Below are 24,112 nucleotides of genomic sequence, written 5' to 3' on the forward strand. Positions count from 1 at the left end.
CCTTGGCCCATTTGAGTAACTAGTCTCAGTTGTCATTGTTTTTTTAATCCAATGAGCATTGTAATATTATCACAGATGGCAGTTTTTTATAGTTTTAGTTTAAAGATGACTTCCAGAATGATCTTAGAAAAACTAAATGTTTTTCCTTTGTGGGCCTGCTTTATTTGGCTGCTGCGATAGATAAGCATGGGCTTCAAAATGTGTTCCTCCTCATTTTCTTGCTTTCCCCTTGTACTCTGAATTCTCTCTCTCTCTCTCTCTCTCTCTCTCTCTCTCTCTCTCTCTCTGTCTCTCTCTCTCTCTCTTCCCCATTCCTTTTTCTCTGCCAGGCCATGTTTCAAATATACATCAAAGATACCTCAAGTGTTGGTATCTGGTAATATCTGTCACTCATCTGAGGAGTCACCTTTTATTTTTTAAGATGACTACAGACCTATTTTTAGATATGTTTTCAGTAAATTCTGAACAGCAACTTTTTAATCACATCTTCCAGTGTTAGGAAGGTGAGAAATGTCTGTAGGTGAGCCTGCTGTTCCATGTCACCATTCTTTGTCTCCTGCAGTCCCTTATGAGCTCTTTCCTTCTCCTTCTAGTTTTGAGTGCGCATGCTTGGCATTTTTAGTGGATGGGTGGTAAAGCTGGACCATTCTGCCTTGTGGGTTGTTCATAAAAGCTTCCTTCTTTCCCCTTACCCTTTGCTCTGTCATCCCCCCCCAATTCCTAGCCACCTCCCTGACTATTGATTGGCACAGTAATCCCAGGAGAGTGACTCAGTCCCTCTTAGAAAGACTAATGCCTCTGTCCCCTAATAGAAAGACAAGTCACCTCTGATGTCCTGGGAATTTCTGGTTGAATTTGGTGCCCTGAATCATCTATTGAGATCACAACCCAGGGTGAGTGTAACAGGCCAATTGGATAAAAAAGAAAGCTATTTGTTTTTCTTTTGAACTATGAAAAGACCCTGTGTGCAAAAACATCTTAGACAAAAGATGGAAGATGTCTGAGGAACTTTGTTCTGTTTTCTGCTATAAAATGTGAATAGTTCAAAAAGTGAAACCTTTTGTGATGTTCGATGTCTCTCAGGAATAAGCTGGACCTCCAAAGTTTTGGAGATGCTTTCAGTCTTAGAAACTGATGATCAGAAAAATATTCTTTGTTTGTTTACTGTATCCTTGTTCTGATTTTATTTTATTTTTTAAAATATATTTTATTGATTTTTTACAGAGAGGAAGAGAGAGGTATAGAGAGTTAGAAACATCGATGAGAGAGAATCATCAATCAGCTACCTCTTGCACACCCCCTACTGGGGATGTGCCCGTAACCAAGGTACATGCCCTTGACCGGAATTGAACCTAGGACCTTTCAGTCCGCAGGCCGACGCTCTATCCACTGAGCCAAACCGGTTTTGGCATCCCTGTTCTGATTTTAATTAAACTCCAAATTTCGCATTAAAAAAAGCAAACAAACAAACAAAAAACTGTGGTACCAGTACATCTACACAATGGAATACTATGCTGCTGTAAAAAAGAAGGAATTCTTACCATTTGCAACATCATGGATAAAACTGGCGAGCATTATGCTAAGCAAATAAGCCAGTCAGAGAAAGATAAGTATCACATGATCTCACTCATTTGTGGAATATAATGAAAAACATAAACTGATGAACAAAAATAGAACCAGAGTCCTAGAAGCATCAAACAGACTGTCCAACCTATGAGGGAAGATGTGGGGTGAGAGATCAACCAAAGCACTTGTATGAGTGCATATGAGCATAACCAATGGACACAGATCAGGGGATTGAGGGCATGTCCTTGGGGGAGTGAGGCTAGGGAAAGGTCAATGGGGGAAAAAGGAGACTTATGTAATACTTTAATTAATAAAGAATTTAAATTAACAAAAATGACAAGTGCTGGCGAGGATGTGGAGAAAAAGGAACCCTCCTGCATTGCTGGTGGGAATTCAGACTGGTGCAGCCACTGTGGAGAACAGTATGGAGTTTCTTCCAAAAACTAAAAATGGAACTCCCATTTGGCCCAGTGATCCCACTTCTAGGAATATATCTCAAGAAACTAGAAACACTAATTAGAAAGGATATATGCATCCCTATGTTCATAGCAGCACAATTCACCATAACTAAGATTTGGAAACAGCCTAAGTGCCCATCAGCAGATGAGTGGATTTGAAAACTGTGGTACATCTACTCAATGGAATACTATACTGTGGTAAAAAGGAGTTCTTACCATTTGCAACAGCAAGGTTGGAACTGGAGAGCATTATGCTAAGTGAAATAAGCCAGTCAGAGAAAGATACATATCACATAATTTCACTCATTATGGAATATAATGAACAACATAAACTGATGAACAAAAACAGATCCAGAGACAGAGAAACATCAATCAGACCATCAAACCTCAGAGGGAAGGTAGGGGAGGGTGGGGGTAAGGGGGAGATATCAGCCAAAGGACTTGTATGCATGTATGTAAGCCTAACCAATGGACACCAACAACAGGGGGGTGAGGGAATGAGTGGGGGGATAGGGGGTAGTGGGGGGATAAGGACACATATGTAATACCTTAATCAATAAAGACTTTTTTTTAAAAAAAAAAGCAAGTATACTCTTGAGGAATGTCTCTTTCTACAATCTAACTGCCTTCTTCTTATCCACTCAAATTATATTTCAGAAATGCACATCTGATCATAGGATGCTTCTATTTTAACATTCCAATAATTCCATAAAATGATTGAGTGACTAGCCTCTTTTTATTTTTTTTCAACATTTTATTAAGGTATTATATGTGTACATATTTTACCATTGCCCCCCACCCCACTCCCATATATGCCCTCACCCCCCAGAGTTTTGCGTCCATTGGTTATGTTTATATTCATGCATACAAGTCCTTTGGTTGATCTCTTATCTTCCCCACCTCTCCCTAACCTTCCTGCTGTAATTTGACAGACTGTTTGATGAATAGCCTCTTTTTATTGTTAACTGGGCTTTACCCTGTGCCAAGCACGTTCATTTACTATTTAATTTAATTCTTAGAACTTATGAAAGATCGGTTTTACATGGGCGGTACTGGCCTTTGAACTCTGACAATGTGCAAATATCTTGGATTGGAATTTAAGGATTTTAGTATCTGGTATGAGCCTACTCAGTGCTACTCTCATAAGGGTAAAAATGTTTACTATTTTTTTTTGTCTATTCCATGCTTTTTCACATCTGGTTGCTTCCCTCTTTTCAGTATATTTTGCCTGTCTGACTTTCATATATTGTTCAAAACAGCTTAGATGCATGTAGAAACCTATCTGCACACCAGACTTCTCTGTGCATGCCCTATCTGCTAAAATCTTGGATGTTCAGAATTAGAATTGCTTCAAATATGTTTTCTGTTTCTTTCTCCCTGTCTTCTTCTGGTATTCCTCTTGCACTTATGTTACCTCTTTTGTACTTCTTTCACAGTTTTTTTTTTAATTTCTTTATTGATTAAGGTGTCACATATTTGTCCTCATCCCCCCATTCCCATCTCACACCCCTCCCCACGGATGCCCCCAACCCCCTGTTGTCCTTAACCATTGGCTACCCCCACCTTCCCCTACCCTCCCTCTGAGGCCCGACAGTCCGATCGATGCCTCCTTGTTTCTGGGTCTGTTCTTGTTCATCAGTCTATGTTGTTCATCATTTCCCCTAGATGAGTGAGATCATGTGTTACTAGAAATATACTTATAAGAACCGTATGTGAGACGAGCAATAATAGTTATGCTGACAGGCAAATGAATCAGTCTGTATTGAGTTTCTTTCTGGACCAACAGTTCTTTTGAGACCCAATTTCAATGTCCACCAGTTCCTTATGTGTACATGTCGGCACTGACTTTTCAGCTCTGGATGGTGGACAAATGGTGGTAATGCAGGTCCGACTCCCTCTGGTTTGGTCTCGCCTGGACCCAGGGGCACGGCTTCACCCGGACCCAGGGGTGCATGGCCTCACCCAGACCCAGGGGCGTGCGGCGTCACCCGGACCCGGGACCCAGCCTCACCCGGATCCAGGGGCGCACATCCTCTCCTGGACCCAGGGGCACGTGGCCTCACCCGGACCCGGGACCCAGCCTCACCCGGATTCAGGGACGCACGGCCTCACCTGGACCCGGGATCCAGCTTCACCCGGACCCAGGGGCGCGAGGCCTCACCCAGACCCAGGGGCGCGTGGCCTCGCCTGGACCTGGGGGCGCACGGCCTCACCTGGACCCGGGATCCAGCTTCACCCGGACCCAGGGGCGCGTGGCCTCACCCGAACCCAGGGGCGCGCGGCCTCTCCCGGAGCCAGGGGGGCGGCCTCACCCGGACCCAGGACCCAGCCTCACCCAGATCCAGGGGTACACGGCGTCACCCGGACCTGGGATCCAGCTTCAGCCGGACCCAGGGGCGCGCGGCCTTGCCCAGACCCAGGGGCGCGCAGCTTCACCCGGACCCGGGACTCAGCCTCACCCGGACCCGGGACCCAGCAGGGCTTCATCTTCTTGATCCCAATTGCTGTTGGTCAATTCCCTCTCAGCAATTCCTTCGGCCATTTTCTCAAAGCTCCGGGGCAGCTGCCACAGAATTTGTTGCGCGGCGGGCTCAGCGAAGTTCTGGTGAGCTCGGTGCGCAGCAGCGGGCTGGTCCAAGGTGGACTCGCTGGCACTCAGGTCTGCAGCGGCGACCAGTCACCAGGCAAGTGCTCCTGGATCCAGGACCCAACAGGGCCTCGTCTTCCTGATCCCAACTCTCATCTGTCAATTCCTTCTCAGCAATTCCTCCAGCCATTTTCTCAAAGCTCTGGGGCGGCTGCCGCAGAACTCGCTGGGCAGTGGGTTCTGCGAAGCTCCGGTGCGCCTGGTGCGTGGTGGCGGGCTAGTCCAGGGTTGCTGCGTCAGCACTCGGGTCTGCAGCGGCGGCCGTTCGCCAGGCGTGCGCACCTGGCTGCTTCCGAGTACTTCTTTCACAGTTTTTGATATTCTGTTTTCCCCATTCTTTTTTCTCTTTGATTTTAAGTTTAGGAGGTTTCTATTGACATACTTTCAAACTCACTGATTCTTTCTTCAGCCACATCCAGTCTATTAATGTGCCTTTCAAATGCATTATTTATTTATGTTATAGTGTTTTGATTTCTAAAATTTCCCTTTTGATTCTTTCTAAGTTTTCATGTCGTGTATGTTCTTACATATCGTCCATTATTTCAGTGCCATTAACATATTAATGATACTAATTTTAAATGCCCAGACTGGTAATTTCAAAATTTCTGCCACATCTGAGTGTGGTTCTGATGCTTTCTCTCTCTCTTCAAATGGTATTTTTGCCTTTTTGTATGCCTTTAAAATTTTTGTTAAACGCCATACAAATATCCTAGGTTAAATGAACTGAGGTAAATAAGCCTTTTGTGTGAGGTTGTTACATTTATACTCTTAATTACTGTGGGGTACCAACACCAAAATTAGGACTGTGAAGATAAAAGTTGGAGAAATAGAGCTGGGGAGGGGAAGGGCTTTCTAGAGTGGGCTATTCCCCACATTTTGAGTAGGGCAAATTTTATATCCAATTCACAATTGTGCTGCATTGCTTTCATCTTTAAGTTGAGGAAAATTCAGGATCCCTACAGATGCTTAGGCAGATGCCTAAATGCTCTCTGTAGTAGTTCAGTCTTCAGGAGACAGGAGAAAATTTGGGTCTGAGGGATTTTAGGCATTTGAAAAAAGGTGCTTTGAAGACGAGACATTATATCATTGGCTTATGTTTGCACAGCTGCTTCCTGCCAGAACTTCAGTATCAGAATAAATATTTAAATTATCTTCCTAGTATTCTTGCCATGAGAAATGAGTCATGTGACCTGAATAGCACTGAAGTACCCATGACCAACAAAACAAACTGATTGAAAAACACGTGTGAAATAGCCCAAGTGCCCATCAGTAGATGAGTGGGGGGGGGGGAACACACTAAACTGTGGTACATTTACATGATGGAATACTATGCAGCTGTTAAAAAAGGATACCTTACCCTTTGAGCCAGCATAGAGGGGCCTGGAGACAATTATGCTAAAAGAAATAAGCAAGTCAGAGAAAGACAAGTATCACATGCTCTCACTTGTATGTGGAATCTAATGAACAAAATAAACTGACAAACAAAATAGATCTAGAGACATGGAAGCATGAAACAGACTGATGAATTTCAGATGGAAGAAGGGAGTTGAGGGTTGGAAATATATTAACCAAATAACTTATATGTATATATGCATAAACTACAGGCATAGACAATAGTGCAATGAAGGCCTGGGGAGGGGTGGCAGGAACGGGGTAGAGGGGGTCAATGAGCAAAAAGGGGACATCTGTAATACTTTCAACAATAAAGATAAATAAAAAAAGGAAAAACACCTGTGGATATGATGATGATATCTTGGAAGTGGACTGTGAATACAGTGATTGATATTTCAGGGTGGAAACTCCAAGATCCAAATATGGCTGGGAACAGGTTACTGTATTTTCGGGTGTATAAGACGACTGGGCGTATAAGATTTTCCTGGGTTAAAAAGTTGTTTTATATGCTGGAAAATACGGTAGTCCAATATATCTAATCCATTATATCTAATCCCATCAATATAGTCCAATATACTGTATTTTCCGGCGTATAAAACGACTTTTTAACCCAGGAAAATCTTATACGCCCACTCGTCTTATACGCCAGAAAGTACTGTACTTTAAGAGGCTTCGTTAACAGATGTTTCTGTTAAACATCCTGGGCTCCCAAACCACCAACTGCTAACAAGTGACATCTGCCACTTAGGAAGGATGGGAGGGAGGGAAACAAGCTGGGCTTTAAGGGCTGACATTATTTTGACTAATTGTGGATGTCCTACAACAAACTACGGTATGAGGTGAGAGCCAGGCAGTGAAGTGGAGGTGTTTGTTGAACTTAGACATCTAAAGCAAGACTGGACCTTGGCAAAACTTTCAAGTTTATGACATTTATTTTAATGTTCTCAGGGCCATTAAATAATAGAAGAATTAATACACTGAATAAACCCTGCAAGCCTCTAGATTCTGGCTACTCACACAGTAGTGTACACTTTCCCCACATGCAGTGTAAGAAACCTAAAGAAGTTAAGCAATTGTGGTCAAGATCACAGAACTTGGATGACCCCCAGATTTTGAACTAGAGTTGTCTTGCTCTAAAGTCAATTTGCCTTTTCAATTATACAACATTGTCTGAAGAATGGTGGAGTTGACCTGAAGATTACATTTTTCTATGCCACATTTAAAAAACAAACAAACAAACCTCTATTGACTACAAATAACCCTTTAAAAAGCTAGATGGCAACTTGGAAAGTACTTATAACTATCTATATTTATCCCAAAGAACATGTAAAGATTGTAGGTTATTCTTCATCATGAGTTATTTTCTAATTTCTATATATGCTTTAGATTTACTTCCTGGGGGGGGAAAAGGCAGTGTGCAGTGAAAATGAAAACTAGTTAGAGCTAATTGCATATGAATTTTCCCTGCAAAATGACATTAGAAAACAATGCCATTTGTCTTTAAAATGAGTGTGTGGGCTCATTTGTCTGCCCTCACCACCCCTATGTGAAAATGAAGCAGCTTAATTTTCATTTTCCTTTCATCTCAAAATGCCCAGAGGGACCATGTTTTTGTTTAATGACCTTCAAAATTATTCTTTAGAAATCTCAGGCTACCAGAGTTGGAAGCAATGCGAAAATAATTGTGGATTATTATTGTATGATGATAATGGCAGCTGGGCTATCTTTTTTTCTTTCTGTTCAGACTTTCTTCATTATTTTCCCAGAAACCTTATATCCCAAGGTTTAACTCAAACAAATCTCATATAGGTGATAAACCTCACCAGATATTGTGTATAATATAATTTCAGACAGATCCTTAACTGTTCTTTGGAAAGATCCTAGGGAATGAAGCAGTCTTCTGTCTGGATGCCCTAGATAGTATTACTTTTATTTATTCTCTGACAATATGTGTGGGTAGTTGTATTGGACAAAAGGCAAGCAAATCTCCTAAATATTGTACCTGTGAATTTAAGTGCTGGTTTTTATATTTGTGGTCAAAATCCCTGCTATCATAAAAGAAAAAAATTGTTACAGTAAAAAAACAAACCAACAAACATTAATAAATGGGTACTTGGTACTTGCTCTCCCAAATCATTTATACACATACACAAAGACACAGACATACACACAGATACACATGCAGAGCTGCAGATAGAGTGTCAGTACTGATTCTATCTTTACATTAATTTTAAAAGTATGTGTGAGGAGGGTGGGGGTGTGGGTGAGGGGAAGTAGAGAGGATATTTTTTTCTAATATATTTTTTATTGATGTTAGAGAGGAAGGGAAAGGGAAAGAGAGAAATAGAAACATCAATGATGAGAAAGAATCATTGATTGGCTACCCCCTACTAGGGATCGAGCCTGCAACCCGGACATGTGCCCTTGACCAGAATTAAACCTGGACCCTTCTGTCCGTAGGCTGACACTCTATCCACTGAGCCAAACCAGCTAAAGTGAGGATATTTTTTATATCATAGTTTGGACAGTGTAAAGTGCTCTCAAGTATTATTCACAAAATCTGCACAATCAATTTTTATTGCCTTAAATGAGAGATTCAGAATGTGTATGATAAAATACATTGCTTGATTATTTAGCATTCTCTCACAGCCACCTCCTACACCTCCATTGATATTTTTACACTTTTTAGTTACTATTTTGGTTGAATATTTGAGATGAGTTGCAAACAAACTAGAACAATATCTAAAAAGTAGACTGAGAAAATCCCCAAATGACAAAGCCACTTGATTGGATATTCTTACATATTTGGCTATTACTATATCCTTTTCACTCCCTGGAAAAAAGTTAAACATTTCTTTTTAGGGAAGTTCAATCCCAGTAACAAGTCTCCTTCATATTCCCATCAGGAGAGTAGAAGAATTGACTTTAAAACCAAATCTTGCCCAACTAGGGTGGCTCAGTGGTTGAGCATCAACCTATGAACCAGCAGGTCACGGTTTGATTCCTGGTCAGGGCACATGCCCAGGTTGCAGGGTCTATCCCCAGTGTGGGGCATGCAGGAGTCAGTCGATCAAAGATTCTGTCTCATCATTGATGTTTCTACCTCTCACTCCTTCTCACTTCCTCTCTGAAATATATACGGTATATATATATATATATATATATATATATATATATATATATATATATATGGCATATATATTAAAATGACCCCAAATCTTATAACCCCAAAAGTAGGTAGATAATATATCCATTCTATTACTAAAACAAAATGTGCCTTCATTTTACCTAGCTATGTTTCTAGATAACTCCTTAAGCCTGATTTTCTATACCCCTCCCTCTACCATCCAAATGGAACTCTTGGCTATGGGGAGGGAGAATCTGGAATATTAGTATTAGTTTTTACTATATGAGGTAATTAATTAAGCCACTGTAAACATAGCTAATATAAAAGCCTATTATAAATTTTTAGTAATGTGTAAGATTCCCTTGTAGTAGACTATCTTGCTAAATGAACACTATTCTCTTAGGAAACATCCCTATAAAATAAAAAAATCAGGGCATTATGATGACATTTAGTGACTTGAGGTTCTGCTATACCATTTTTGCAGTTGGGGAGCTTTATTCTTTTATATTTGAGCAGAATGAAACGTTTTGCTCTTGGGATAAGACCTTTAAAATGGCTCTTAGAGTGATAGTTGTGATATGTGAATTGGACACATTGTGATTTTTTTCTGGTCACTGACTTAACTCTTTAGTTACATATTTTGAAAACTAAAGAGAAGAGTACAAAAGTGAAAATACAAAATTGTCAGTACTAAGATTTAGTTATGTGAATTTTTATTTTTTCGCTTACTTGAAAACATTTTCTCTTCAGGAATGCAAGCCAAAAATGTGGAGAAGCATAATAATACAGAAAGGAAATGCTCTTCTAATCCAAGAAGTTCAAGAAGAAGATGGAGGAAATTACACGTGTGAACTTAAATATGAAGGAAAACTTGTAAGACGAACAACTGAATTGAAAGTTACAGGTAGGAATTGGTTCTTCAAAATTATGGCAAGTGAGAATTAAGTATAATTTGGTATGGGGGAAATTGGAATTTTTTACAAAGAGCCATCTTGCTGTGAATTAGAATTGGCTGTGAATCAAATAGTTGAGAAACTCACTATTAAGAAGTTGTACTAATAACTTATATGCAGAATATGAACACTTAATCTAGGGAACAAAGGCCCAATTGCTATTTATCTATTCTCTGCCTTTATGAAAGACTAGAGGCCCTGTGTACAAATTTGTGCCTGGGTGTAGTCCCTCAGCCTGGACAGTGATCCGGGACGATTGGGGCCATCTCGCCCAGTCCAAATTGGGGCCGATTGGGGCCAGCCGACGGGGGGAAGGGACTGCGGGAGGTTGGCCGGCCACAGGAGGTTGGCTGTGGGAGCACACTGACCACCAGGGGGAAGTTCCTGTGTTGAGTGTCTGTTCCCTGGTGGTCAGTGCACATCATAGCGACCGATCAAAGGGTCATTCGGTCGACTGGTCATAAGGGTCACTTAGGATTTTATATAGATAGATAGATAGATAGATAGATAGATAGATAGATAGATAGATAGATTCTTACCTCTTCAAAATATCATTGATTGTTACTAAACACCTCAGAAAAGATATACTGTAACCACTCTAGAATGCTGACTTAACCCATATGTAAAATTGCCCTGTGGGAAGGCTACCTCAGAATGAGGTTCTGGTGGACTTTTGGAATGAAATCTTAGACTATATCCCAAATAAAGCTCATACAAATTTGCTCATAAATGAGCGATGTTATTGTGAGATTCTTAAATGAAGCAACTTCAAAACAATGGCATGAAAGTGTGTGTTTTAAATCAGAAGTAAAATTGAAGTGTACACTAGTAATTCTACACATAGGAGTGGAAGAGAGGAACTCTGGATATTTTTACCTGGTGGAGAATATTAGAAAGTACGTAATTTTCAAAGACATAGGACTGAACTTGATACCATAAATGTTATCCCTGACAAAGAATTTGATGAACCCTAAGAAAGTGTATGACAAAAAGTCCACCTGCTGTTTTACTCAAACAATCTTGATTAATTTCTTATTACTTCTTATATGTTGTAAAAGTGTGTGTGTGTGTGTGTGTGTGTGTGTGTGTGTGTGTGTGTGTGTGAGTTTGTGTGTGTAAATACACACACATTAGTATTTTGTAAAAAGTGTGAGTCACGGTAAAATATTTTGTGTATTTCATACGGTGTTAATTTGCTTGCCAAAAACTTTGAATGTAGCTGGACTACAGTTTAAAAATTTCACTTGAACTCTACCTCCCAAAGGTTCTCCAACTGTAGTGTGCATAAGAATCATGTGGAAGAACCCAGGTAGGATGTATGCATCACTATGTTCATAGCAACACAATTTATAATTGCTAAGATCTGGAAACAGCCCAAGTGGCCATTAGTAGATAAATGAATAAAAAGTCTGTGGTACATTTACACTATGCAGCAGTAAAAAAGAAGGATTTCTTACCCTTTGAGACAGAAGTGACCTGGAGAGTATTATGCTAAGCGAATTAAGCCAGTCAGAGAAAGGCATGTATCACATGATTTCACTCATATGTGGAATCTAATTACCAAAATAAACTGATGAACAAAATAGGTACAGAGACAGAAGCAAAGAACACACTGTCTAATCTCAAAGGGAAGGTGGGGTGGGTGGGGGAAGAGATCAACCAAAGAATTTCTATGCATATATGCATAACCCATGGACATAGACAATAGGGTGGTGAAGGCCTAAATCAGGGAGCAGAGCGGGCAAGAAAGGATCAATGGGGGAAAAATGGTGATATGTGTGATACTTTCAATAATAAAGATTAAATATATATATATATATATATATATATATATATATATATATATATATATATATATAATAAAATAAGAACCCAGGTAGGATGAAGATAAGGTTCTTTTTCCCTTAATTTAATTTTAATTAAAATATATTTAATTGTTGATAGTATTACAGAAGTATTCCATCCCCCATCCCTTTATACCCCTCCTCGAAGCCTCTACCCCCACCCAGGTCTTCACCACCTTCTTGTCCATGTCCTTGGGCTACTCATATAAGTATATACATTCTTTAATTTATCTCTTCTGGTCCCCAACCCCATATCGAAGTATATCAGTCTGTTCCATGCTTCCAAGCTTCGGGTCTTATTTTGTTGATCAATTCATTTTGTTCACTAGATTCCACAAATAAGTGAGATCATGTGATATTTGTCTTTCTCAGATTTGTTTATTTCACTTAGCATAATAGTCTCCAGGTTCAGCCATGCTGTCTCAAAGATTAAGAGATACATTTTTATAGGTGCATAGTTTTCCATTGTGTAAGTGTCCCACAGCTTTTTTAATTCATTCATATACTAATGAGCACTTGGGCTGTTTCCACATCTTAGCTATTGTAAATAACATTGCTATGAACATAGGGGTGCATATATTCTTTCTGATTGATGTTTTGGGGGTTTTAGAATACATTACTAGGAGTGGGATCACTGGGTAAAATGGAAGGTTCATTTTTAATTATCTGAGGAAACTCCATACTGTTTTGCATGTTAGTGGCAACAATATGCAGTGAACTAGTGTATTTTGTCTGCATCCTCACCAGCAATTATTGTTTGTTTATTTATTTTTATGATAGCCATTCTGACAGGTGTGAGGTTATATCTCATTGTGGTTTTAATTTGAATTTCTTTGATAATAGTGACTTTGAGCATTTTTTCATATGTCTCTTGACCATTTGTATGTCCTCTTTGGAGAAATGTCTATTCAGGTCATCTGCACATTTTTATTTGGATGGTTTCTCTTCCTTTTGTTGATTTATATGAGTACTTTATATATTTTGGCTATTAACACCTTATCAGATATATCATTATCAAATATGTTTTCCCATACAGTGAGTTCCCTTTTTATTTTGATGGTGGCTTCTTTTGCTGTGCAGAAGCTTTTTATTTTTATGTAGTCCCATTTATTTATTTTCTCCTTTATTTAGTTTGCCCTAGGAAAAGTATTGGCAAAAATTCTGCTACCTGAGATGTTTGAGATTTTACTGCCAATGTTTTCTTCTAAGATTTTTATGGTTTCATGCCTTACATTTAAGTCTTTTATCCATTTTGAGTTCATTCTTGTGTAAGGTATATGTTGGTGGTCTAATTTCATCTTTTTGCATGTGTCTGTCCAGTTTTCCCAGCACAATTTGTTGAAGGGACTATCTTACTCCATTGTATGTTCTTGTCTCCTTTGTCAAATATTAATTGACTGTAATGGTGTGGATCAATTTATGGGGTCTCTGTTATTATCCACTTCTCTATATGCCTGTTCCTTTGCCAGTATCAAGCTGTTTTGATTATAATGGCTTTATACTGTAGTTTGATATCCGGTATTGTGATCCCTCCAACTTTGTTCTTCTTTCTCAAGATTGCTGCAGCTATTTGGGGTCTTTTATGGTTATATCTAAGTTTTTGCAATATTTGTTCTAACTCTGTGAAGTATGCCATTGGAATTTTATAGTTTAAGCATTTTATTTTATTTTATTTTTTGTTAATTCTCACCCAAGGATATTTTTTCATTGTTCTTTTTTTAAAAATTTAGGTTCTTTATTCTTTAATGTATTACATAAATATTTTTACCCCATTGACCTCTCCCTGGATGCCCCCAACCCCCAGCACATGTCCTCACCCCCCCATCTGTGTCCATTGGTTATGCTCATATGCATGCATACAAGTCCTTTGGAATTTTAATAGGGATTGCATTAGGTCTATAGATTGCCTTGGGTAGTATGGAGATTTTAATGAGTTAATTCTTCCAATCCATGAAACTGTATACATTTCCATTTGTAGGTATATTCCTCTATTTTTTTTTTCAATGACCTATAGTTTTCCAAATACAGGTCTTTTACCTCCTTGGTTAAGTTTAATTCTAAGTATCTTATTTTGTTGTTGTTGTTGCAATGGAAAGTGGGATTGTCTTTTTAGTTTCTGTTTCTGAGAGTTCATTATGGTGTATAAAAATGCTATCAATTTCTGGATGTTGATTTTGTATCCTGCTACTTTACTAGATTCATTTTTAAGCCTAGCAGTTTCCTGGTGGAGTCTTTAAGGTTTTCTATGTACAATGGCATATCATCTGTGAAAAATTATAGTTTTACTCTCTCCTTTCCAATTTGGATACATTTTATCTCTTCTGATCACCGTGGCTAAGACTTCCAGTACTATCCTATTTAATAAAGAGGGGATATGCTAATTGACCATCACTTCATCACAAAAATGGCTGCACCCACAGCTGAGGCCAAGTTCCCTTAAGGAGCCTTAACGAGCAATCAGCAGGGACCTGAGGCTACGCCCTCCCCCGCCCCCATGGGGCTTGACAGAGGACCTCAGGCCAAGCCCTCTGCCCTGGCGTCATGCTGGGGGACCTCAGGCAGTACCTCCTGCCTTGGCTCCAGGCCAGGGGATCTCAGACCACACCACCAACCCGGCGGGGCTTGATGGGGACCTCAGGCCATGACCCCCGCCCCGGCTCCAGGCCAGGGGACCTGAGGCCAGCCCCCGTCCAGCAAGGCTTGACGGGGGACCTCAAGGTGTGCTTCCTGTCCTGGTGCTTGGCTAGGTGACCTCAGGCTGCTCCCCCCACCCCAGCACCAGGCTGGGGGACCTCAGGCCCACCCCCTGCCCCAGCACCAGGCCAGGGGACCTGAGGCTGCGCCCCCCTGCCAGTGGGGCTTGACGGGGGACCTGAGGCTGCGCTCCTCTCCCAGTGCCAGGCCAAGGGACCTGAGACTGCGCCCCCTGCCTGGCAGTGCTTGACGGGGGACCACAGGCCATGCCCCCTACCCAGCGGGGCTTGACAGGGGATCTCAGTCTGTGTCCCCCACCTGGCGGGGCTTGATAGGGGACCTCAAAGCATGCCCCCCGCCCCATCTGGGGGACCTCAGGCCACGCCCCCCCTCCTGGCACTGAGCCAGGGGACCTGAGGCTATGCCTCCTGCCTGGTGGGGCTTGATAAGGGTGGGACTGGCCGGGTCTGGATCTAGCCCAATGGGGGGGGGGCAGCTGGGTCTGGGTCTCACGTGATTTTGAGGCACATGTGAGTGGGTGAGGACTTGACTCTGGGTCCCCCTTTTAATGTGCATGAATTTCGTGCACCAGGCCACTAGTGTTGAATAAGAGTAGTGAAAATGGACATCCTTGTCTTGTTCCTGTTCTTAAGGGAAACATTTTAGTTTTTGCACATTGAGTTTTATGTTGGCTGTATGTTTGTCAAATATTGCCTTTATTATGTTGAGGTATGATCCCTCTATTCCCACTTTACTGAGAGCTTTTATTAAAAAAGCGTGCCTGATTGTTTGCTTTTTTTATTGTTTAAAGTATTACAAATAGTAGTACGTATGTCTCTTTATTCCCCCAATTGACCTTCCCTCAGCCTCCCCTACACCCCGGCACATGCCCTCACCCCCCTCCCAGTGTCTTGCGTCCATTGATTATGTTTGTATGCATGCATACAAGTCCTTCAGTTGATCTCTTACCTTTCCCCGCCCCTAACCCTCCCCAGCTTTCCCGCTGTCGTTTGACAGTCTGTTCGATGCTTCTCTGCCTCTGTATCTACTTTTGTTCATCAGTTTATAATGTTCTTTATTATCCATAAATGAGTGAGATCATGTAGTATTTTTCTTTCACTGACTGGCTTATTTCACTTAGCATAATGCTCTCCAGTTCCATCCATGCTGTTGCAAATGGTAAGAATTCCTTCTTTGTTATAGCAGCATAGTATTCCATTCTGTAGATGTACCACAGTTTCCTAATCCACTCATCTGCTGATGGGCATTTAGGCTGTTTCCAAATCTTAGCTATTGTAAATTGTGCTGCTATGAACATAGGGGTGCATATATCCTTTCTGATTGGTGTTTCTGTTTTCCTGGGATGTATTCCTAGAAGTGTGCTGGATTTTGTTGAGTGCTTTTTCTGCATCAGTTTATATGATCATGTAATTTTTATCTTTCATTTTGTTTATGTGATGTATCACATTTATTGATTTGTTCATATTGTATCAGCTTTCCATCCTCAGAATAAATCCCACTTTATCATGGTATATGATCTTTTTAATATATTGCTGGATCTGATTTACTAATATTTTGTTGAGGATTTTAGAATCTGTTAACCTGGGATATTAACCTGTAATTTTATTTCTTTGTGGTGTCTTATCTGGTTTTCAAATTAGGATAATTCTGGCTTTGTAAAAAGAGCTGGGAAGTATTCCTTCTTGTATTTTTTGGAATAGTTTGAGGATAAGTGTTGTTTGAATAAATTATCCTGTAAATTCATACATTCCAGGATTTTTGTTTGCTGGGAGGCTTTTAATTACTGCTTCAAGTTCATCAGTTATTTTTGGCCTTTTTAGGTTTTCTTATTTTTCCTGATTGAGTTTTAGAAGATTGTATGTTTCAAAGAATTTGTCCATTTCATGTTGGTTGTCCAGGTTGTTGGTATATAGTTGTTTATAGTATTTGCTTATAATCCTTTGCATTTATGTGGTGTCCGTTGTTATATCACCTCTTTAATTTTTGATTTTCTTTATTTGGGTCTTCTCTCTCTGATTCTTGATGAGTCTGGCTAACGAATTGTCAATTTTATTTATCTTTGCAGAGAATCAGCTCTTAGATTCATTGATCTTTTGTACCATTCTTTTTAGTCTCTATGTCATTTATTTCTTCTCTGACCTTTAATGTTTCCTTCCCTCTACTTCCTTTCTTGCTGTTCTATTTCTGATTCATTTAGTTGTAGGGTTAGATAGTTTATTACTGATTTTTCTTGTTTCTTGAGGTAGGCCTATAATCCTATGAACTTCCCTCTGAGGACTGCTTTCACTGTGTCCCATAGATTTTGGGTGGTCATGTGTTCATTTTCATTTGTTTCCAGTAATTTTTAAAATTTATTTCTTGATCTGATTGGTAACACATTCATTGTTTAATGACCTGTTATTTGGAGTTCATATGTTTGAGTATTTTTTAGTTTCTTATTGTAGTTGATTTCTAACTTTATGACATTGTGATTATATAAATTTTCTTGAATTTGTATAGACTTGTTTTGTGTTGTAACATGTGGTCTATCTTTGAGAATGTTACATGTGCACTTGAGGAAGAATGTATATTATGTTGCTTTGGGGTGAAATGTTCTGTAAATATCAGTTAGATCCATCTGATCTAGTGTGTCATTTAAGGCCTCTGATCCTTGTTGATTTTTTGTCTGGAAGATCTATCCAGTGATGTCATTGGGTTGTTAAAGTCCCCTACTGTGACTGTATTCCTGCCAATCTCTCCCTTAAAGTCCATCAAAAAACTTTTTATGTATTTGGGTGTTGTTATATTAGGTGTGTATATGTTTACAAGGGTTATATTTATTTATTGAATCATTCCCTTTACTGTTATGTAGTTGCCTTCTTTGTCTCTTATTATAGCTTTTTTAAAAATGTATATTTTATCAGATATGAATATTGCTTACTCAGATTTTTTTTCCCCTTTCTAGTTGCTTAGAATTCCCGCCCCCCCCAAATCTCTGTGTATCTTTTGCTCTGAGCTGGTTCTCTTATAGACAGCATATATATATGGGTCATGTTTTTGTATCCATTTAGTCACCCTATGTCTTTAGACTAGTGCATTTAAGCCATTTACATTTAAGGATATCATTGATAGGTATTTATTAATTGCCATTTTTATTTTTTATGCCTATGTTGTGCTCTCTCTCCTTTTCTTCTTCTTAAAGTGCTTGCTTTAACATTTATTGCATTGCTGGCTGGGTGGGAAAGTACTCCTTTAACCTTTTTTTTTTTTTTTGGTCTGGGAAGCTTTTTATTTCACGTTCAATTTTAAATAATATCCATGCTGGATATAGTAATCTTGGATATAGGCCCTTGCTTTTCATTAATTTGAATACTTCATCCCACTCTCTTCTGGCCTGAAGTGTTTCTATTGAGAAATCAGCTGACATTCTAATGGGAACTCCTTTGTAAGTTATTTTCTGTCTCTCTCTTCTGCCATTAATATCCTTTCGTTAACTTTAACATTTGCCCTTTTACTTATGATGTGTATAAGTATGAGTCTCTTTGGATTCATATTGATTAGGACTCTCTGTGCCTCCTGAATTTGTGTGACATTTTCTTTCACAAGGTTTGGGAAATTGTCTGTCATTATTTATTTAAACAGGTTCTCTGTTCCTTGCTCACCTTTTTCCACTTTTGGTATTCCTATAATGTGGATGTTGTTACATTTCATGTTGGTCCAGGGCTCCCTTATACTATCTTTCTGCTTTTAAATTCTTTTTTCTATTTGATGTTCTAATTTGGTATTTATTTCTACCTTGTCTTCCAAATTGCTGATTCTATCCTCTGCTTCATCCAATCTACTTTTAATATTTCCCAGTGTGTTCTATATGTCAGATATGTGATTCTGGTTTCTATTTATTTTTCATGCTGCTATAGTTCTCATTTATTTTCTTTTAATTTGCACTAAGCTTCTTAAGCAACTTTATAACTATTACTTTGAACTCTATGTCTGATGGGTTGCTTGCTTCCATTTCATTTAGTTCTTTTTCTGGAGACTCCTTCTTTGTTTTATTTGGGGGTTGTTACTTTGTCTCCCCATTTTAGCTGTCTCTTTGTATTTTCTCCTATGTATTAGATAGAAGTGTTGTGCCTCTCAGTCTTATGGGATGGCCTTAAGTAAAAAATGTCTTGAGGGGTCCAGTGGTGCAGTCTCTTTGATCTCCTGAGCTGGAGGCTCTAAGAATGTCCCTTGTGTGTGTTATATGGGCTCTCCTATTATAATTTAGATTTTATTGCTGATATGATGTTTATGGGAGGGGTCTCCCCTCCAACTTGTTGACAGTGAGGCTCAGCCCCCATGTCATTGTGCCAGATGTTGTATACATGCTGAGAGAACAAAACAAGACACAACAGGACCCAACCAAAAGCACCATGAAAACCAGGCTACTCAAAGCAACAACAGGAAAGACTAAGAATGAAAAAGAACAGAAATCAAAACAACGACAAAATAAAAAGAATATTAAAAGATACACAACCAAAAACTTAGAGGTGTTATAGATAAAAAGGGAGAAACAAGAAGAAAAAATAGCTATATGGAAGAAAGGAGGAAGCTAAAAGAACTAATATACAAAGAAAAAATTAAACAGAATATAAATGAAATAACAATAATAAATTTAAAACATAGTAATAATGGATATATTACAATATAGATAGGAAAATAAAATGGAAAAATAAGAAAAATAAAATAAGGACAATTAATATTAACTATAAGATGAGACAATAGGAAAGAGAATCAAAGGAAAGAGAGAAATTAGAGATCTGTGAGAGAGGAAAAAGGGGGGGAAACAAACAAAAACAAAAAAAGCCACACACACTCACTCACACACTTAAAATCCTTTGGGTCCACTATTTGTGGAGCTCGCTGGATTTTGCTCTGATGTTGTTGAGTCTTGTCCCTTGGTGTGTCTATGCTGGGCCTCCTGGGAGCTTCTCTGGTGCAAGCCAATATGAGTCACTGTCCCGTTCTGCCCCTAGGTAACCTGATTGTGTTCTGATAGGTTGAAGGCTAGTAGTCCATTGGGCAGGGACTCCTTAGACAATAGGCTGGGTCTGCCTTCAGTTTTATGCTTTGATTGTCCCTGTTCTGAGCTATTCTTCCTTCCCCCATGGAGCTGGGCTTATTTGTTCCCCCCCTTTTTTCCCCTTCTCTTTTTTATCCCAGATCTTCCTTCCCCCATGGGACAAGACAAGGATATTCTGATCTTGGCTGGGATGATTTGATCAGACTCATGTTGGGGTTGATGCCAGTAGCTTGTAGGAGGGTGAGGGTGAGCCCTTTCTCTCCTTCTAATGCCTCAGCTCTGCCTGGTTTGCTGGCATCTCCTCTCTGTTACCTGTAGGGGCACACATTTCCTGCTCCAGGCTGTTCCCCCTTGCCTCAGGTTGTTTCAGGTCTGGTCAAAAGCAGCTGCCTTGCTGGTGGTAAAAAGGGCACCTCCCCTGCATTCCAGGTGGGCAGGGCTGATCTTCCTTCCTGGATGCACTATATGGCTCCCTTTCTGCTCACCAGTAGGAGTTCCCCAAGAAATAGAGGGTCTTCCAGATTCAATGTTGGGTGTGTCCTTCAGACCCCTCCAGCACAGGCTGACCCTGAGCTCCACTGCATGGCCCTTACAACTGGTCAGGAGGAGATCCCCAGGCTGCATGCACTATGGCAGATGCTAGTGCTACTCTATCCAGGACTTCAGCCCCATGCTTCCACTGCTGCACCCACTCCATGGTCTCCACAGCCAGTGCCCTCTGAGCCACCTCTCTCAGTCCCAGGCCCGCCCATCTCACCCACAGATCTACAGCCTCTTCAGTCTCCTCAGGTCCTCAGTTCTAGTAGGTCCAAGGCAGGGGAAGCTACATCTACCTCCCCAGCTTTCAGCACAATTCCTGCCCTAGCATTGGTGATGGAGCGAGTAGCTTGCCTATAGAATGGCTCTGACAACACAGTGGCCATGGCAGTGGGTGAGTACACAGAAGGGGTGAGAGTCCTGTCGGGTCAGTGGTGGTTGCGGTGGATGCACAGGGTCAGTGTGGGTATATGCCAGGTGTGTAGAAGTCCTACCAGTGTCCACTACAGGGGAGAGAGGTCTGGGTTGTGACCTTAGTGGGCATACAGGGTCTGGGGTGGGGTGCACATGGGTTAGGACACAGATCCGTGGTGAGTCCAGGTAGTGGTGAGCCTTGGCATCTAGCTTCTGCAGCTCCTTATAGCCTCTTCCCAAGGAGGACCTTTGGAAACTCATCAAGATGGCACAGTCTCCAAGCTGGAGATGCACCTGGGGAGTAGCTGTGTTGGTAGCAACGGCCCCTTGTGACACTAGTGCTTAGGTTCATGCTGGTGTCCTCTGCAGGCACATGGGATCTTGTATGTGTCAGCTGCAGGTGTGCAGGGCTGCATTGGTGTCCTCTGCAGGCATGTGGGTTCCTGCAGGTGTCAGTGCATATGACCAGGGTCCTGCCAGTGTCTGCTTAGAGGTGTGGTCCTGAAGGTGTCCGCTGTTGGTGTGGGTTCTGGGTTGTGTCCTTGGGGTCCACACATGCACGCACACACATGAAGTCAATGTTGGGGTGCACGTGGGTTTGGGCCTGGGCTTCAGCTAATCCAGATACTGGCGAGGCTGGGTGCCTAGCCGCTGTCACTCCCTGCAGCCTCCACCAAAGGAAGACTTTGTAAACCCTTCAAGATGGCATGGTCTCAGAGGCCCAGGAATGGCTGTGGCAGTAGCAGGGGCTTCTTGGCCAGGAAAGTCCTAACCGTCCACCCCCAAGACTCCTGCATAATCAGACTCTCAAACACACACACACACACACACACACACACACACACACATGCATGCCTGCACGCTCGGTCACTCACACTCTCACTCATTCCATCCTGCCTGCCGCCATGTTGGGGATAAGGATCTTTAGATACAGATTCCCAGATATCTCACTCAGATTCTAATTCAGTACATCAACTGGGAATTTGCCCTTTTCTCCAGGTGATTCTGTTGCATGCCTTCCAAGGATCATGCTTTGAGAAAGACTAGCTGAGAAAATGTTGCTCAATAGGTCAAAGTAATAGATTTAATTCCCTTGTGCATCTGTTAGTCCAAACACACACACACAAACACACACACACTCCCCTGAAAACTAATTTTCATAGGTTCCAAATTGTTTCATCCAAGTTCCTAAGAGCTGTTATGAAAATACAGATTCTTAGTCACCAAGGGAAACATGTTAATGGAGTGTGTGTATAAAGCAACCTTAATACTGAAATAACCATGTGTTCATTTACCATATAAATAAAGAATAACTGAGTCTATATTATGTGTTAAAAAATAATGTAAAATATTCTTGGCCCTAACTGGTTTTGCTCAGTGGATAAATTCAGGCCTACGGACTGAAGGCTCCCGGGAACGATTCCAGTCAAGGGCACATGCCTGGGTTTCAGGCTCAATCCTCAGTAGGGGGGCATGCATGAGGTAGCCCATCAATGATTCTCTCTCATCATTGATATTTCTATCTCTTTCACTCCCTCTCCTTTCCTCTCTAAAATCAATAAAAATATTTTTAAATAAATAAATAAATATAACTTGGATCAATGATATAAGAAGACATCAACTTTATATATTTATCTCAACACTTTTCCTTTAGTTCCACCTAGAGTATTAAAAAAAATACAGCTCAAATAAGTCTGGGCCTCTTACCTTAAAACAAGGAGGTCTGGAATCCCAATAAAAACTCATCCAAGTCCACCCAATGCAAAGGGGGGAACTGGTAGGGCACAATGGGCCCCTGCTAGTACCTAGTATGGTCCTGCAGAATGGTCCTGAGTGGGCTTCTTTGGAATCCTGTTGCACTATGCCAAACCAATGATATAAAAAAAAAACCTAAATCTGTAAAAAATTTTTTTGAAAATTTATCTTCCAACTTTATTTAGTAATCATTGGAAATATGAGTCAATTGGATAACTCAAAGTTTTACAAAATTATCCTGAAAAGTTTTTTTCTTTATTGATTAAGGAATTACATATGTGTCCTTGTCGCCCATTGTCTCCCCACCACCACCCATGCCCTCACCCCCCTGGTGTCTGTGTCCATTAGTTAGGCTTATATGTATGCATACAAGTCCTTTGGTTGATCTCTCCCACTTACCCCCACCCTCCCCTGCCTTCCCTCTGAGGTTTGATGGTCTGATGGATGTTTCTCTGTCTCTGGATCTGTTTTTGTTCATCAGTTTATGTTGTTCATTATATTCCACAAATGAGTGAGATCATGTGATATTTATCTTTCTCTGACTGACATTTCTTTAGCATAATGCTCTCCAGTTCCATCCATGCTGCTGCAAATGGTTTGAATTCCTTCTTTTCTTATAGCACCTTAGTATTCCATTGTATAGATGTACCATAGTTTTGTAATCCACTCATCTGCTGATGGGCATTTAGGCTGCTTCCAAATCTTAGCTATCGTGAATTGTGCTGCTATGAACATAGGAGTGCATATATCCCTTCTGATTGGTGTTTCTAGTTTCTTGGGATATATTCCTAGGAGTGGGATCACAGGGTCAAGTGGGAGTTCCATTTTTACTTTTTTGAGGAAACTCCATACTGTTCTCCACAGTGGCTGCACCAGTCTGCATTCCCACCAGCAGTGAAGGAGGGTTCTTTTTTCTCCACATCCTCTCCAGCACTTCTCATTTGTTGATTTGTTGATGATAGCCATTCTGACAGGTGTGAGATGGTACCTCATTGTCATTTTGATTTGCATCTCAGATGATTAGTGACTGAGCATGTTTTCATATGTCTCTTGTCCTTCCTTATGTCCTCTTTCAAAAAGTATCTATTTAGGTCCATTGCCTATTTTTTTATTGAATTGTTTATCTTCCTTTTGTTAAGTTGTATGAGATCCCTGTAAATGTTGGGGATTAAACCCTTATGGTAGATAACATTGGCAAATATGTTCTCCCATGCAGTGGGCTTTCTTGTTGTTTCTTTGATGATTTCTTTTGCTGTGCAGAAGATTTTTATTTTGATGTAGTCCCATTTGTTTATTTTATTTTTAATTTCCATTGTCCTAGGAGCTGTATCCATCAATATATTGCTTCAGCCATTTGTCTGAGATTTCGCTGTCTGTGGATTTCTCTAGTATTTTTATGGTTTCCTGTCTTATGTTTATGTCCTTTATCCATTTTGAGTTTTTGTTTTGTGTATGATATAAGTTGGTAGTCTAATTTCAATTTTTTGCATATATCTGTCCAATTTTCACACCATTTATTGAAGAGATTGTCTTGACACCATTGTATGCTCTTGCCTTCTTTGTCAAATATTAATTGAGCATAGTGGTTTGGGTCGATTTCTGGGTTCTCTATCCTATTCCATTGGTCTATATTATATGTCTGTTCTTGTGCCAGTACAAGGCT

The 24,112-nt window shown here is 40.5% G+C and overlaps 1 protein-coding gene across 1 annotated transcript in view; it reads left to right on the forward strand.

Annotated features, from left to right (window-relative positions):
• Positions 1–24,112, forward strand: part of IL1RAPL2 (interleukin 1 receptor accessory protein like 2) — a gene marked incomplete at both ends in the record, with an annotated part of 1,477,463 nt that overhangs the window by 796,152 nt on the left and 657,199 nt on the right. Inside the window, one exon of the mRNA XM_079764395.1 lies at positions 9,941–10,094. Coding sequence (XP_079620521.1) covers positions 9,941–10,094 — 154 coding nt within the window. The remainder of the gene's footprint in view (positions 1–9,940; positions 10,095–24,112) is intronic.

This window comes from Cnephaeus nilssonii, assembly GCF_951640355.1.
Source record: "Cnephaeus nilssonii genome assembly, chromosome: X".
Lineage (NCBI taxonomy): Eukaryota > Metazoa > Chordata > Mammalia > Chiroptera > Vespertilionidae > Cnephaeus > Cnephaeus nilssonii.